This window comes from Coregonus lavaretus (genome assembly GCF_964263955.1).
Source record: "Coregonus lavaretus genome assembly, chromosome: 3".
Classification (NCBI taxonomy): domain Eukaryota; kingdom Metazoa; phylum Chordata; class Actinopteri; order Salmoniformes; family Salmonidae; genus Coregonus; species Coregonus lavaretus.
This window is the reverse complement of record NC_139990.1, coordinates 64,508,523-64,525,828: the sequence shown is the minus strand read 5'-3', so window position 1 is coordinate 64,525,828 and position 17,306 is coordinate 64,508,523. Positions and strand designations below refer to the sequence as shown.

The 17,306-nt window shown below is 42.6% G+C and overlaps 1 protein-coding gene across 1 annotated transcript in view; it reads left to right on the top strand.

The window, feature by feature from the left end:
• LOC311126940 (ras/Rap GTPase-activating protein SynGAP-like) overlaps positions 1-17,306 on the top strand; it is a gene marked incomplete at both ends in the record, with an annotated part of 122,244 nt that overhangs the window by 55,075 nt on the left and 49,863 nt on the right. Inside the window, 2 exons of the mRNA XM_084158657.1 lie at positions 13,676-13,770; positions 15,276-15,397. Of these exons, the coding sequence (XP_084014783.1) occupies positions 13,676-13,770; positions 15,276-15,397 (217 nt within the window). The remainder of the gene's footprint in view (positions 1-13,675; positions 13,771-15,275; positions 15,398-17,306) is intronic.

The following is a 17,306-nucleotide window of genomic DNA, read 5'->3' as shown; positions in this document are numbered from 1 at the left end:
TTGGTCCAAGCTTACAGTTGTCATGGAAACAGATCTAAGTCACCCTTTACCCCTTTGGAAATACTGATTGCTTTAAATATACTATAAAGTGCCATCACTGGAGATGTCTTAAGTGACTGAAATTAAAAATGGCTGGCTTTTTAGCTGTTGGTGATAAAAGAGTACCGCAAATTGTGCCTACTTGAAGATAGGCACAGCACTTTGTCACCGTTACAGATGTGTTTGGGTACTTATGATGTATTCAGTCTTTCTTTTTATGATACAGACAGTTATTTGCATTGAAACCATTACACCTACCCCAGATTTGTCTTGTGTGTCTGTGAGTGTGTGTGTTTCTGTATGCATGAGCGGGTTGCAGCTTTCAGTGTCATAGTCATATTGTTATGCTCATGCCTCCCACACACTTGCCCCTAGCTCTGAACCTCTCACTCTCCCAGATGTGTGTGTGTGTGTGAGTGAGAGGGGGCAGGAAGAGAGTGATGAAGGGGGTGGAGAGAGAGAGAGAGAGAGAGAGAGAGAGAGAGAGAGAGAGAGAGAGAGAGAGAGAGAGAGAGAGAGAGAGAGAGCATTCTGGGCACCCCCTACTAGTACTTAAAATCACTCCACATCCCATTACTCGACTCCCCACCCCCTTTCAAAACATCGCTGTCCTCTCCCTTTAACAAAACTGAGAGAGAGAGAGAGAGCGAGAGCGAGAGAGAGAGAGAGTGGGGGAGATGTGAAGGCAAAGCAAGGCATAAGTGCTGCTCCAACAATATACACCTGTGTGACATAATCTCGTTCGACATAGGTTGGATAGGACCTCCATCGAAGGAGAGGCGTATTACTTGAGGATGGACTATAATTTCTAGCAACTGGATAAGGGATGCGAATTTGGACATATTCACCCGGTTATTCCATGCTGCAGGACACTGTTCACTTTCGTTGATGTGTTGCTGTTTCGCTGTTATTTTTGTATGACGTTTACGTTTTGATGGTCACCAATGATTCGTCCTTCCTGTACTTGCAAGAGTAGCCTGACCAGGCGCTGCCACTGCATCTGCTTGCTGCTAGTTCAATATTCTCTGCCGATTTGGGAACTAAGAAAGCATCGGTCTATCAACGGAAAGAGGACTTTGATTATCTTTCCCCCTGCATAGGAGTGGGACTTATCGAAGCGCATCCAAACGCGCACTTGTCTACATCCAAATAATTGGCACACAGGACAGGCAGACCTCGCGCATCCCACCCACCACCCACCACCCTCACACCCACACACACACACACACACACACACACAGCTGGAAATGTCATGGGTTGATCTGCTTATTGTAAAAAACAACAACTACAAAACATAAAATGAACGAAAAAGTTTCTTATTATTATTATTTATTTTAATCATTACTTTATTTTTCCGAAATCGAAATTGAGGTCTTGTAGAAAATATATCATCCCCACCGGGACAACATCATTTTGGGGATAGAAGGCATACAACCCTTAAAAACCATTGCTCAATTATAACCAAAACATGAGAGAAATTCGCCTCAGTAGATCTTCTGTAGGTTACCGAGGAAACGGCCGCGGGATTGGGGGCGAGGGCACCGGTGCGAGGGGACAGGGAGAGGCCGGGGAAGAGGAGCTCTCTGCGCGACTGCCTGCCGCGGAACAGCCGCTGCCGGTGCTGGAGAGCTTGGCTGGGGGGAGGTGGTGGAAGAATGAACCATACATCCGTGAGGAATTATAACAGTCGCTGACTTTGGAGACATAGCCTATTTCTAATTCTTCATATTTTTGCATATGGATATACTACTGTAAGATACGTCTACAAATTCAATCAAGTATAGCCTAGGATAGCTTATATTTTGGTGTTTATTTATGTATGGGGGAAGAGTAGCCTACAAAATCATCCTTCACTGTAAGCTTCCATGTGACACTTTAAGGTCGTGATAAATACATTTATCAGCACTTCTCTAAATTATACAGCTTGAAGTTTAGACACCTTATGAGAAGACTACTGCCTCCCTTCCTTGACCCATACACAAATGCCATGAGTAAGGCTATTCATTTTCCCGCTCCTAAATTGCACTTATAAAACTTCTCATATTTCTTTCACTGAGTTAGAATATATTTTTTCATGAATGAAACGTTAAGTTGATCTAGAGATTCCTATTTCAAGATGCCTGGATAGTAAAGTCTGGTAAATCAAATAATTGATATGTGTATTTATGTGTTGAATATTTAAAGTGTGGACAAAGTTGTTGATAGTATTTGGCTGTATTCGTTATTTGGCTGTATATTCGTTTTTGATTAGAATATATTCTACCCTCTTTGCTTGCAGGTGTTATTTCAATCGGATTCTTTGCTTGAGAATTGACCTCAAGCACTGCCTGAGCAATATATCTGTATGGCCAACTCATAGTCTTAAACCTGCAGATGCTGAACTCAATGGGTGAGGCACTCACTTGCTTGACAGCAACCCAGACGAATGCACTTAGGCTATCAGGCAAATGCCATGACACACATTCACAATCGCGTCCAGTGTCAGCAGACACTGACACCAATGTATTTAATTATTTATAGACACTAATGTCAAGGCATGGTGGAGGAGCATTAATTTACAGCAAGTTTGGGCCCAAAGGAATGTGACAGCGACAACAATATCAAACAGACACTAAAACCAGTGGAAAACTATGGTAACTCAAGACGAAGTTGGATATCTAAAGTTATTTGCTTCGAATTGCCTCCTCTTTTTTATCGTGGGCTGAATACACTTGGACATCTGAAGATACTTTAGAGGTCTGGGATCAAAGCACAACACCTCTCGTCTTTCTTAGGTAGGAACCAACGCCGTCATCTTTCTTAGGTAGGAACCAACGTCGTCATCCGATGTTTCATGTCCCATCTTGGTCATGACCAAGTATGTTGCATTCACCAGATTCTATTCAGGTTCTGTACAGTAAGAACAGGCTATTGGATTAAACAGGCATCTCGTTTTGTTGTGTCATGCACACATGAAAGCATGTTGTCATGGTCCACTGTTCATGTATTACAGTCTGCTTTGATACTTTCTAAAATAGTAAGAAGACTGTAACATCTTGCACCAATAGAAGATGAAACATTTGATTTGTGCAAGTTTAAGGTGATAGTTCACCCTAAAATCAAATCAAACCACTTTTGAGGTCTGAAAGCATCTAGCAAACTTTGATTTTAGGGTGAACTATGACATTAAATCTTACAAGGCTACCTCCCTCTTTATTATTGCCCCTGATTGGCTAGCTAGATCAAGAGTAGAACATGCTAAGTCTGGATATCTAGTTGAAAAATAGGAATATTTTATTGTCATGACAACGTATCCTTTCTGACATGCATTAAATTACACTAAGTAAGCTGCCACTGGCGCTAAGTGGCAAGCCTAAAAGCTAGACATTGTTCATTTATCTGTTAAACCATTCATACTTCTCATCAATTACAACTCAGAAATTACTCCTAAGTGTGCATACCATAGAAATAAAAATTAGAACGGGTAAGGCCAAGTCACTTTCACAGTATAGCTGACTCATGGGTACACTCAATATGGCCACTGGTATTACCCATCACGGAACGTTGACTTGAATGAGGATATCGGTTCTATAGATTCTAAGTCTATGGCTCAGACATCCTCTAAGGCATGGTCATACATGTAGAGTTTTTTAAACAATTGCCATAGACATGACCTTGTCAAGTTTGTTGAAATATGTCAAGAAAGATCAACATAGAACTGCAATGGAGTACCCTGTATGTTGCACACAGGAGAGAGTATCCTACAATTGGAGTTACAGTTCTTCGATCAAAAGCTAACAGGTCTGCAGACCAGCATTCTATCAAAACAATGGAAAACATACAAAAAAGGCCCAGAGCATTTCAGCACTATATAGACACCCACTCCCTCTCCAGCCTCCATTGCTCTGGCTCTTGTACTCTCTCTCTCTCTTTCTCTCTCTCACTCTCTCTCTCTGTCACTCTCTCTCCCTCTCTTTTTCCTTCTACCTTTCTACCTCTTGCTTTCTTGCTTTTACATTTACATTTACATTTAAGTCATTTAGCAGACGCTCTTATCCAGAGCGACTTACAAATTGGTGCATTCAACTTAGGATAACCACCACTGGGGGAGGGGGGGTGTAGAAGGATTACTGTTAGACTATTCCAGGTATTCCTTAAAGAGGTAGGGTTTCAAGTGTCTCCGGAAGGTGGTCAGTGACTCCGCTGTCCTGGCGTCGTGGGGGAGCTTGTTCCACCATTGGGGTGCCAGAGCAGCGAATAGCTTTGACTGGTCTGAGCGGGAACTGTGCTTCCGTAGAGGAGGGGGGCTAGCAGGCCAGAGGTGGATGAACGTAGTGCCCTCGTTTGGGTGTAGGGTCTGATCAGAGCCTGAAGGTAAGGAGGTGCCGTTCCCCTCACAGCTCCGTGGGCAAGCACCATGGTTTTGTAGTAGATGCAAGCTTAAACTGGAAGCCAGTGGAGTGTGCGGAGGAGCGGGGTGACATGAGAGAACTTGGGAAGGTTGAACACCAGACGGGCTTCAGCGTTCTGGATAAGAACTCTCCTGTCTTGCTCTGTCCCTCCCACTCGTTCTCACTCTATCCATCCATCCATCCATCCTGCTCTCTCTCTCTCTCTCTCTCTCTCTCTCTCTCTCTCTCTCTCTCTCTCTCTCTCTCTCATCTCTCTCCTCTCTCTCGCTCTTTTACTCCCTCACTCTATCATATCCCTTCCCCCCCATCCTCTCTCTCTGTGAGACTAAGCTGGAAGCTGTTGCCACCCACACATTTCATCTTCAGCTTTCGGCTTGACATCAGATTTACATTCAGAATGAAAGGAGTCCACCATTTCACTCACACAAACACATGCCAATGCAAACTGACATATTCACACATGCATGTGCATGCTAGTGCAAACTGTACTGTATGCACTCAGGCACATGCACACATGCATCATTGGCATCATGTATGCTGTAGGCGGTGTATACAAACGCATGCACAATTGCACACGAACACACACATCATGTGCATCCTATTGTATCCGTGAACACGTTCTCAATATAAAAGGTTATATGGGGTAAATCAGATGCAGTTACAGTAGACTGAGAACACTATTGCTTTCTTCTCTATTTTTAGAAGGCTCATTCCAACCATCTCTACATTCCTCTAACCCTCCCTTCATTATGTAATGCCTAGTGCTATTTAATATACTACTATACTATTTAAGTCAGTCTAAGGCAATATGTTTTTACTGCTTTGCATTTGTCTGTCATTTCAGTTATGATAGTACTAGACACCGTATACCACAGATATCATGAACAATAACCAAATGATATCAGCATGATTATTGATTTATATTTTCCCCACATTTTGAGCATGTTTCCTCCCTCTGTTGCTTAGCGTTTGGAGGAGAGTGTGTAGGATGTAGCATATAGACTCCTATGTATCTTTTCTGTTCGCTGGCTTTGTTATGTGTCTGTAACTCAAATGCAAGGTACTTGGAAAATGTTGCCATGGAAACTAAATAAAGAGCCCGGGTTTGGATTAAAAGGGACTGAGTGAGAAATGTAATGAAATGGACCTATTGAGTCCCTTTTATGGATGGCTTTTTAATGCATAATCATAAATAAATATTTAATGTGGTCGATTATGGCTAAACACCATTAAGGAGTTCATATAGGAAACATAATACTGGTGCTACTACAAAACATCACACCATTCACGTCTCTCATTTGTCTCCACTTAAGGTAGAAGTTGCTCTAACCACAGATCTAGGATCAGATTACTAATCTCTTCATCATAACCTGGACCATGTAGGGATGAAAAAAGATCTTACCCTGTATCAGTGTTTAGAAGCAACTTCAACCCACTCATCTTGTCTCCACACTCTGAGCATGAAGTGCATGAAGTGTTATAGTAACACATGGAAATGACAAAACAAGTGAGGATATGTGGTTACATTTGACATGTTTGTGAATAAAGGTACGTGGTAAAGCTTATGAGTGTCTTATACTGGCACTGCACCCCACTAAAGGATGGGTCAGTGCCTAACCTTAACCCTTACCTTAACCATTTAAAATGTCAACTTCAGTTGGGTAGGGACGTCCCAAGGATCCCAGATAGCACATACCCTAAAGGATGTACGTTTGATCACACTTGACTGCATTTTACATGTGTCTGACTCACCCATCATAATACATACACTACTAGTCAAAAGTTTGGACACACCTACTCAATCAAGGGTTTTTCTTTATTAGTATTATTATTATTATTATTATTATTATTATTATTATTATTATTTATTTAAAAAAAAAATTTGGGGGGAGGGTAGATCAGCTTAATATTGCAGATAGATTGTAACTTCCAGCAATGTAATTGTCTGCATCACTACCAATCCCCCATGTTTTTTATATACAGTGGGGAAAAAAAGTATTTAGTCAGCCACCAATTGTGCAAGTTCTCCCACATAAAAAGATGAGAGAGGCCTGTAATTTTCATCATAGGTACACGTCAACTATGACAGACAAATTGAGCATTTTTTTTCCAGAAAATCACATTGTAGGATTTTTTATGAATTTATTTGCAAATTATGGTGGAAAATAAGTATTTGGTCAATAACAAAAGTTTCTCAATACTTTATTATATACCCTTTGTTGGCAATGACACAGGTCAAACGTTTTCTGTAAGTCTTCACAAGGTTTTCACACACTGTTGCTGGTATTTTGGCCCATTCCTCCATGCAGATCGCCTCTAGAGCAGTGATGTTTTGGGGCTGTCGCTAGGCAACACAGACTTTCAACTCCCTCCAAAGATTTTCTATGGGGTTGAGATCTGGAGATTGGCTAGGCCACTCCAGGACCTTGAAATGCTTCTTACGAAGCCACTCCTTCGTTGCCCGGGCGGTGTGTTTGGGATCATTGTCATGCTGAAAGACCCAGCCACGTTTCATCTTCAATGCCCTTGCTGATGGAAGGAGGTTTTCACTCAAAATCTCACGATACATGGCCCCATTCATTCTTTCCTTTACACGGATCAGTCGTCCTTGTCCCTTTGCAGAAAAACAGCCCCAAAGCATGATGTTTCCACCCCCATGCTTCACAGTAGGTATGGTGTTCTTTGGATGCAACTCAGCATTCTTTGTCCTCCAAACACGACGAGTTGAGTTTTTACCAAAAAGTTATATTTTGGTTTCATCTGACCATATGACATTCTCCCAATCCTCTTCTGGATCATCCAAATGCACTCTAGCAAACTTCAGACGGGCCTGGACATGTACTGACTTAAGCAGGGGGACACGTCTGGCACTGCAGGATTTGAGTCCCTGGTGGCGTAGTGTGTTACTGATGGTAGGCTTTGTTACTTTGGTCCCAGCTCTCTGCAGGTCATTCACTAGGTCCCCCCGTGTGGTTCTGGGATTTTTGCTCACCATTCTTGTGATCATTTTGACCCCACTGGGTGAGATCTTGCGTGGAGCCCCAGATCGAGGGAGATTATCAGTGGTCTTGTATGTCTTCCATTTCCTAATAATTGCTCCCACAGTTGATTTCTTCAAACCAAGCTGCTTACCTATTGCAGATTCAGTCTTCCCAGCCTGGTGCAGGTCTACAATTTTGTTTCTGGTGTCCTTTGACAGCTCTTTGGTCTTGGCCATAGTGGAGTTTGGAGTGTGACTGTTTGAGGTTGTGGACAGGTGTCTTTTATACTGATAACAAGTTCAAACAGGTGCCATTAATACAGGTAACGAGTGGAGGACAGAGGAGCCTCTTAAAGAGGAAGTTACAGGTCTGTGAGAGCCAGAAATCTTGCTTGTTTGCAGGTGACCAAATACTTATTTTCAACCATAATTTGCAAATAAATCCATTAAAAATCCTACAATGTGATTTTCTGGATTTTTTTTCTCTCAATTTGTCTGTCATAGTTGACGTGTACCTATGATGAAAATTACAGGCCTCTCTCATCTTTTTAAGTGGGAGAACTTGCACAATTGGTGGCTGACTAAATACTTTTTTCCCCCACTGTATATACTCCCCTTTATTACTTTTCAACCCCGCCATCCTTTCCCTATTTTCTTTATTTTTAGTATTTTTTACATTGTATAATAATAGTGAAGACATCAAACTATGAAATAACACATATGGAATCATGCAGTAACCAAAAAGTGTTAAACAAATTAAAATATATTTTCAAATAGCCACCCTTTGCCTTGATGACAGCTTTGCACACTCTTGGCATTCTCTCAACCAGCTTCATGAGGTAGTCACCTGGAATACATTTCAATTAACAGGTGTGCCTTCTTAAAAGTTAATTTGTGGAATTTCTTTCCTTCTTAATGCGTTTGAGCCAATCAGTTGTGTTGTGACAAGGTAGGGGGGGTATACAGAAGATAGCCCTATTTGGTAAAAGACCAAGTCCATATTATGGCAAGAACAGCTCAAATAAGCAAAGAGAAACGACAGTCCATCATTACTTTAAGACATGAAGGTCAGTCAATACGGACAATTTCAAGAACTTTGAAAGTTTCTTCAAGTGCAGTCGCAAAACCCATCAAGCACTATGATGAAACTGGCTCTCATGAGGACCGCCACAGGAATGGAAGACCCAGAGTTACCTTTGCTGCAGAGAATAAGTTCATTAGAGTTACCAGCCTCAGAAATTGCAGCCCAAATAAATGCTTCACATCTCAACATCAACTGTTCAGTGGGGACTGTGTGAATCAGGCCTTCATGGTAGAATTGCTACAAAGAAACCATTACTAATGGACACCAATAAGAAGAAGAGACCTGCTTGGGCCAAGAAACACGAGCAAAGGACATTAGACCAGTGGAAATTTGTCCTTTGGTCTGGAGTCCAAATTTGACATTTTTGGTTCCAACCGCCGTGTCTATGTGAGACGCGGTATGGGTGAATGGATGATCTCTGCATGTGTAGTTCCCACCGTAAAGCATGGAGGAGGAGGTGTTATGGTGTGGGGGTGCTTTGCTGGTGACACTGTCTGTGATTTATTTAGAATTCAAGGCACACTTAACCAGCATGGCTACCACAGCATTCTGCAGCGATATGCCATCCCATCTGGTTTGGGCTTAGTGGGACTATCATTCTGGTTGAGAGAATGCCAAGAGTGTGCAAAGCTGTCATCAAGGCAAAGGGTGGCTATTTGAAGAATCTCAAATATATTTTGATTTGTTGAACACTTCTTTGGTTACTACATGATTCCATATGTGTTATTTCATAGTTTTGATGTCGTCACTATTATTCTACAATGTAGAAAAAGGTAAAAATAAAGATAAACCCTGGAATGAGTAGGTGTGTCCAAACTTTTGACTGGTACTGGATACGATGCTGTTATGATTTCAATAGCATGATTCCCCTCTCCCCTCCTACTTCGTAACATCTGATTTCAGTTCATACAAAAATTACATATGGCTGCTATGACACGTGGGACTATACTTTCCCAATATCAAGTGACAAGCTAGCCCAGACCCCAGATGATCTTGTGTACCATGAACCATACATAATAGTGTTAGGTCACTTGTCATTTACGTCTGCTTATGGCATTTCTAGAGTAGTGAATTGTAGTAAGAGGAAATGTTTGTCGTAATAAAAAGTATGTGGGTGCCTGGTTCAAAAGGAATACTGAAGAAGGAAAAAACAAGTGCATGTTTTTCCTTTTTCAGTATTGAACAGAAAGTTACCCATAGTATGTCATCTCTGGTCAGTTATACATTGTGGCTCTGTTACACACAAGCATACCATCTAGAATGAAGTTTGCTAACGCATTGGGCAAGTAGTATGCTAAGTAGTATGCTAGTATGGACATTGGAACGTAGCCCTACAGTACATTACTAGTGGAGATTAGTATGCACTACACTGCCTCATATCCTTTCTTGTAAGTTTGCATATCACTAAGGAATTGGAACAAAGACTGTTGGCATTTGTAAAGCTTTGAAATATTCACTTTTGGAGGTCAAACCGCAATGACTCAAAATCTCAACACCGTAATATTGTTTCTTTGTAGATAAAGCAATTAACACGTTATGTTTAAATGGGGCAGAAATCCTTGCTCAGCGATTGAAAAATGTGCCATAATGAGAAAAAAGTGGTGTAATAAATGTAATGTTGATTTTATATTACCAAAATATTGTAGTGAAATGGATCATTAATCCTAGTAATACTATCATGTGTCTGAGGTTTTCTTAGGCACAAAGCTCTTATGACTAACTGCAGCCTATCAGATATATTGAAGTATTTTGTTCATAATCATTACCAAACATTAATTTACTGAGCCAAATGACACTCAGACTTTGCCAAATTATTGTTGTGTTGTCTAGCAAGCATTATGCTAAGGAGATCTCAAGGGTTTGTTCTGTTAGTAGGGAAGCATCGGAGCCTTTATTGTATAAACACTTTGAGTATAAACACTTTGACAATGTCAGGTTTGGCTTCACTCTGTGATTTGAGAGCTTTGAGTGAAGGCCATTGGTGGTGAACAGCAGATACGAAACGACCTTACTGACACTATTTCCTATTTCCGTAAACTCACCCTGCAAGGCTCTGTGCACTTTCAAATCGAACAAAAGGCTTCATTAGCCAATCATATCAGAACACAAAACCCAAAGATTTCAAGAGGGGTAACCCATGACAACCAGCGGTAACACTTTATTTGGATAGCCCATCTGTAGATGCTCTACAGACTATCTACAGACTATCAGTAACATTTAAACTAACTATCTACTAACCCTAAACCTAGGCCTAACCCTAGCCCTAACCCTAACCTTAACCCTTACGTAACCCTTATTCTAAACCTAACCCTGTAACCTTAGCATGCAGTTACTTTTCAACAGATAGTTTGTTGATAGTATGACCATCTGTAGAGCATCTACAGATGGAATATCTGGACGATCCAAATTAAGTGTGACCCAACCAGCCTTTACAGTCATACACACACACAAAAAACATTCATAAGAATAATATTTGCTGTCTTTTTGAATAACCTCTATCACATAGTAGACTATGCATTGAAAATAGTAAAGAAAATGACTTGGTAGATCTCCAAACAAATCAAAGCTTTTTCCCAATGAAATCCTCCATTGAATGCAATAAGGCCAATATTATCAGAGAATCTTATGAATCTAAACTGGCAACAAAGGACAACGTTTTCACCCTCAGGGAGAGAGCAAGACGCCAAGTTGCTGACTGGTTCCAGCTTATCTAAATGTCTAGCTAGCTAAAGCTACAGAGCGGTCACACCTTAGGACTGTGTTTTCATTTAGCTACTCAGACATGGCTACAATCTACTAATTGTAACTAATTAGTTTTGGGAACAATAGTTCCAGGAGGAAATGATACACCTCTTAGTTTATGTCTCTGTTGTATTTTGATTGGGGCTGTGTTTGGAGTACATACATAATTACTATTGTCCTGACATTTTCCTACTATGTGAACTGACCGGGAAAAGGTCACATAGTCAGGAAAAACTCTGGTCCCTAGTAATGATGTTTTGTCTCTGTCATAACTGACACCAGGGTGACTAGAGCCTGTAGTTTTCCTGGTCAGGTTATGTGGTCAGAAAAACTCAGGTCCCTTAGTATGATAACTACCTCAATACAGATGTAGGATCTTAATTTGAGCCAGTTTGCTACAGCAGGAAAACAATCCTGGAGCAACAGGTAATATGAATTATTATAACTAAGGGACATTTTTGTAGAGTTTGATACATTTTTCATTAGGGTAAATCAAGTCTGAAATTGTAAAGTTGAAATTACAAACTTTAGAAGCCTTTTTAAAACTGAAATACACTACAAGTTAAAATTTCCTGCTGTGCAGGAACATTCTCAGCAACAAAAGAGTGATCAAATTAAGATCCTTTGTGCTTCCCATAATTCCTTTACAAAGGACAATGATGGACTAGCAGTTGGTTCATTGGTCTTTGGATTTTCTGCTGTGTATTATGGACATACACCCTTTTGGATTTCATAACCCTCTGTGATTCGTTGACATGGTTATCATCACAATGAGGATCCTTCCCTAAGGCGCTCGCTCAGCTCAGTACGTGGGCAGAGGAAAGTAGCATGACAGCAGAGTCATGAGAAAAGATTGCCATTTTGAGAAGTAGAGGGAATGTAGAGACTAGATAAAATTAAGGAATGCAGATAAATGAAAGGAGGATGAAGGAAAAGGATGGAGGAGACAAGATACATTACTAAGTGACGGGAAAGACAGGATCATGTGAAAATGAGAAGAGTGAGGAGAGGAAAGAGAGAGCGATGAGAGGCTGGAGAGAGGAGAGGATAAATGCACTTTTGAATTATGTAAAATAGCTGCGTGGGAGAAAGGAGGAGTGGGTGTATGCCTGAGTATTTGTGTGTCTGTGTGATAGCAGAACCAGGGAGAGCGAGAGAAAGAGGGAAAGAAAGAGAGTGGATGAAAGAGAGAGGGAGAAGAGAGGGAGGGAGAAAGAGAGAGACAGAGAATACGAGAGAGAGAGAGAGAGAGAGAGAGAGAGAGAGAGAGAGAGAGAGAGAGAGAGAGAGAGAGAGAGAGAGAGAGAAATAAGAGACAGGAAGAATATTTATAGCCTCAAATATGACGATGTTATCATTGATCTATCTCAAAAGAGGGTAGCAGAGAAAGGGATAGGGAGGGAAAGAAAGAAAGAAAGAAAGACCGTAATGAACTGGCCTCAGATGCTTTCACGCTTTCATTCCTACTCCCTTCTTTCTATGATGCTGCATACATTAGTTAACCTCTCCTTGCCTTTCACAGATCTTCTTTACTGTCCAGCCACTGGTCTCCTCCCACTGGGCACACACTGGTTGAATCAATGTTGTTTCCACGTCATTTCAACGGAATTACGTTGAACCAACGTGGAATAGACATTGAATTGACGTCTGTGTCCAGTGGGTTCTGCCTTCCATCATGGATAGTACAGAGTGTTCTGCCTTCCATCATGGAGAGTACAGAGTGTTAGAGTGGGCTTGTGTGCTCCATCTTCTCTACTGTCCGTCCACTGGTCTCCTCTGCCATCCATCATGGATAGTACAGAGTGTATTCCCTTACTGCCTAATTCACTGCATTAGGGACTCACAGACGGAGATCAATAGGTGCTTTGTTTGTTAATGCTTCCGCCTGCTCCCTTCCTCCTCTCTCCCCTCCCCCACCGATTGTGAACGTTTGCCTCGTTGAACGGCCAGGCAGAAAACCCATCCCTTTCAACTCACTCACTCACCTCATCCCTCCTCTGTCCTCCTTTTTCAACTTACTTCCCATGCAGCTCTCCATCTCCATCCTTCATTTTCCTGGTAGGATGAGAAGAAGTAGGGGATGAGGGAGATCAGGGTGAATGGGACATTATCATCACATTGCTTCTCTCACCCTTAACCTCGCTCTCTTGCTCTCTCCCTTGCTTTTTTTGTACACACTCTACCTTCACTTCACCTTCTGTGTTTTCACCTTACTTGTCGGTTTCTTACACTTTTCCTCTCTCCCCTGACCGTATGTCTGCACTGTGTGTATCTTCTCTCTTTCGCTCCTGTCTCCCCCCTGACCACATGCCATGTCCATGCCCCCCCCCCCCCCTCTCTCTCTCTCTCTCTCTCTCTCTCTCGCTCATCCTCTCTCTCACCTGTCTTTTGGATTATCTCTCTCTCTCTCTTACCTGTCTTCTTCCCTCTCTCTCTCAGAGAACGCTCGCGCCCGGCGGAAGAGCATAGCCAACGTGAAGCAGCCAAGCATGGAGATCCCTCCCACTGCCCCCCCCCAACCCTTCCGACAATCCGTGAGTACCCCTCCATCCTCCCGCCCTCGCTCGCTCCCCCCATCCCTCTCTCTCTCCCTCCCTTCTCACTCCCCACCGCACACCTGTCGCAGGGCCAGTGGAACCCCTCCCTTCCCCTTCTCCCTCCCCCTCGCCCTCTCACCCTCTCTCTCCCCCTCCCTCCCCCATGGCCACTCCTGCCCTCAGCAACGCTACAAGAAAGGGGTCGGTACACCCCCTCTCCCTCGCTCGCTGCCCCTCTCCCCCTGCCTCTCTCTTAGTCTCCCCCACTCCCCCCCTTCTTCTAATTGGCCGGGGGACTGGAGGGTTGCCGCTTCCAGCCCAGTGACGGGACGCCATATTGCACCTCTGCCTCCCATCGAGGTACATGACTCAGATGTCTCTGTATGTGGTGAAAAAAAATAACTAAACTTTATGTTATGTCCTTTGCCAAATGCTATGGAGTTTTCTGTTCCCTGTGCCAAATGTGATCCACCACTGTGATTCAGTTCTTCTGACTGAATGAGGCTTAAAAGTGTCAGACAGGCCGGCTAATCAAGCCAGAATGACTTATCTAGTCCAACCAGTCGGTTACCGTGACGGTCAGCAAATGAGTCAAATCTTTAGTCACTTCTTTAAAACAGACTTCAGTGATACAAAGCTCACAAAAAGTGAATGGTTTGTCTCGATTCAGACAAATTCCTCCCAGAATGTAGTGTTCAATGTTGATGTGCAATGTGCAGTTTGATATCTGAGTGGATGTTAGACATGGAGAGAAGCTGAATTTAGGTGATTCAGTATTGTAAGACTGTCAAAAAAGCATTGTGAGGCTGTTATTCAGATACAATAGCAGCATGTCTCTCCTTTCACTCTGAGAGGAATAGGCTGTATAGTAGTCGTATATGGAACCCTATACTGTATGTTGCGGAGAATGACATCATTCATTGGTTTTCATTCTACTATTGAAGCCATGTTCTCTCTGTCAGCACTTCTTATAAAAGACACAGTGTCAACACACAGCATATTATTTAAAACCTGTGTTATATATTGACAAAATCAGCTAATCAAAATCAGGGGAATATGGTTGCATGGAAGCACATACAGGACAACTGCACCGCAATATGAAGCTCCTATTTTTACTGAGGTCCAGTGTATGCTGTTGGATTATGGGTATATTTATGGCACAACACCACCCACTATTGGTTATCAGATGATACTACACTATTCTACTACTGCTGAACTGTGGCTGTATGACTGATATAATATGTAATAAATCTTTGTTGCTCTCCCCCTTCATGCATCTGTCATTCACTAAATCACATACGTCCTCCATTTCTTCAAATCCATTTTGGGCCCAAAATGTCCATCTTTCTTTACTCACACCCACCCTATTTTCCCTCTCTATAACTTTGATCTATCTCTTTTCCTGCTACCCTCCCTCTCTCTCTCTCCCCCTCTCTCATCCCTGTTTCACATCTTCTCATTCTTCACCTCCTCCTCCCTCTCTCCATTGCTGCCCTGTTCAGAGTTTCCTCAGTAGAAGGTTGAAGGGCTCTATCAAGAGGGCTAAGAGTCAGCCCAAACTGGACCGCACCAGCAGCTTCCGCCACATGATCCTCCCCCGCTTCCGTAGTGCCGACCAGGACAGGTACGAGTCTCTGTGTGTGTCTATGTGTGTGTCTGTGAGTGTGTGCATGTGTTCCCTGCTCTCTTTTATCCAAAGCGACTTACAGTCATGCGTGCATACATTTTTTTGTGTATGGGTGGTCCCGGGGATCAAACCCACTACCCTGGCGTTACAAGCGCCGTGCTCTACCAGCTGAGCTACAGAGGACCACATTTAAGTAAGTGTGTGTGTGTACACTCCAACCTGTGTGTCCACATGTATGTGGGACTCTTAAAGGTGCTTTCTTGTGTCTATTTTGGATACCTTTCAAGGACAATCTGGTATGTACTGTGCTTTTACTATTCCTCCTAGCTTTAATGAAACCAGTAAGCCTTGACAGTAAGTGTTTGTTTCATAACCGCCCCTTTCGGTGCAGCTGCACTCCCATTTTACATACTACATTTTTTATGACTGCTTAATACATGGAGAATACCAATGGAAGATTTAATAAAAAGTCCTGACCTCTCCATGGCAACCATCAGACAGCCGTATGGCCACAGAACGGACATACCTTACATGAACATGTGTGGGTAAAAAAACTTGAATTATACCTACAGTGGGGAAAAAAAGTATTTAGTCAGCCACCAATTGTGCAAGTTCTCCCACTTAAAAAGATGAGAGATGCCTGTAATTTTCATCATAGGTACACGTCAACTATGACAGACAAATTGAGGGAAAAAAATCCAGAAAATCACATCGTAGGATTTTTAATGAATTTATTTGCAAATTATGGTGGAAAATAAGTATTTGGTCACCTACAAACAAGCAAGATTTCTGGCTCTCACAGACCTGTAACTTCTTCTTTAAGAGGCTCCTCTGTCCTCCACTCGTTACCTGTATTAATGGCACCTGTTTGAACTTGTTATCAGTATAAAAGACACCTGTCCACAACCTCAAACAGTCACACTCCAAACTCCACTATGGCCAAGACCAAAGAGCTGTCAAAGGACACCAGAAACAAAATTGTAGACCTGCACCAGGCTGGGAAGACTGAATCTGCAATAGGTAAGCAGCTTGGTTTGAAGAAATCAACTGTGGGAGCAATTATTAGGAAATGGAAGACATACAAGACCACTGATAATCTCCCTCGATCTGGGGCTCCACGCAAGATCTCACCCCGTGGGGTCAAAATTATCACAAGAACGGTGAGCAAAAATCCCAGAACCACACGGGGGAACCTAGTGAATGACCTGCAGAGAGCTGGGACCAAAGTAACAAAGCCTACCATTAGTAACACACTACGCCGCCAGGGACTTAAATCCTGCAGTGCCAGACGTGTCCCCTTGCTTAAGCCAGTACATGTCCAGGCCCGTCTGAAGTTTGCTAGAGTGCATTTGGATGATCCAGAAGAGGATTGGGAGAATGTCATATGGTCAGATGAAACCAAAATAGAACTTTTTGGTAAAAACTCAACTCGTCGTGTTTGGAGGACAAAGAATGCTGAGTTGCATCCAAAGAACACCATACCTACTGTGAAGCATGGGGGTGGAAACATCATGTTTTGGGGCTGTTTTTCTGCAAAGGGACCAGGACGACTGATCCGTGTAAAGGAAAGAATGAATGGGGCCATGTATCGTGAGATTTTGAGTGAAAACCTCCTTCCATCAGCAAGGGCATTGAAGATGAAACGTGGCTGGGTCTTTCAGCATGACAATGATCCCAAACACACCGCCCGGGCAACGAAGGAGTGGCTTCGTAAGAAGCATTTCAAGGTCCTGGAGTGGCCTAGCCAGTCTCCAGATCTCAACCCCATAGAAAATCTTTGGAGGGAGTTGAAAGTCCGTGTTGCCCAGCGACAGCCTCAAAACATCACTGCTCTAGAGGAGATCTGCATGGAGGAATGGGCCAAAATACCAGAAACAGTGTGTGAAAACCTTGTGAAGACTTACAG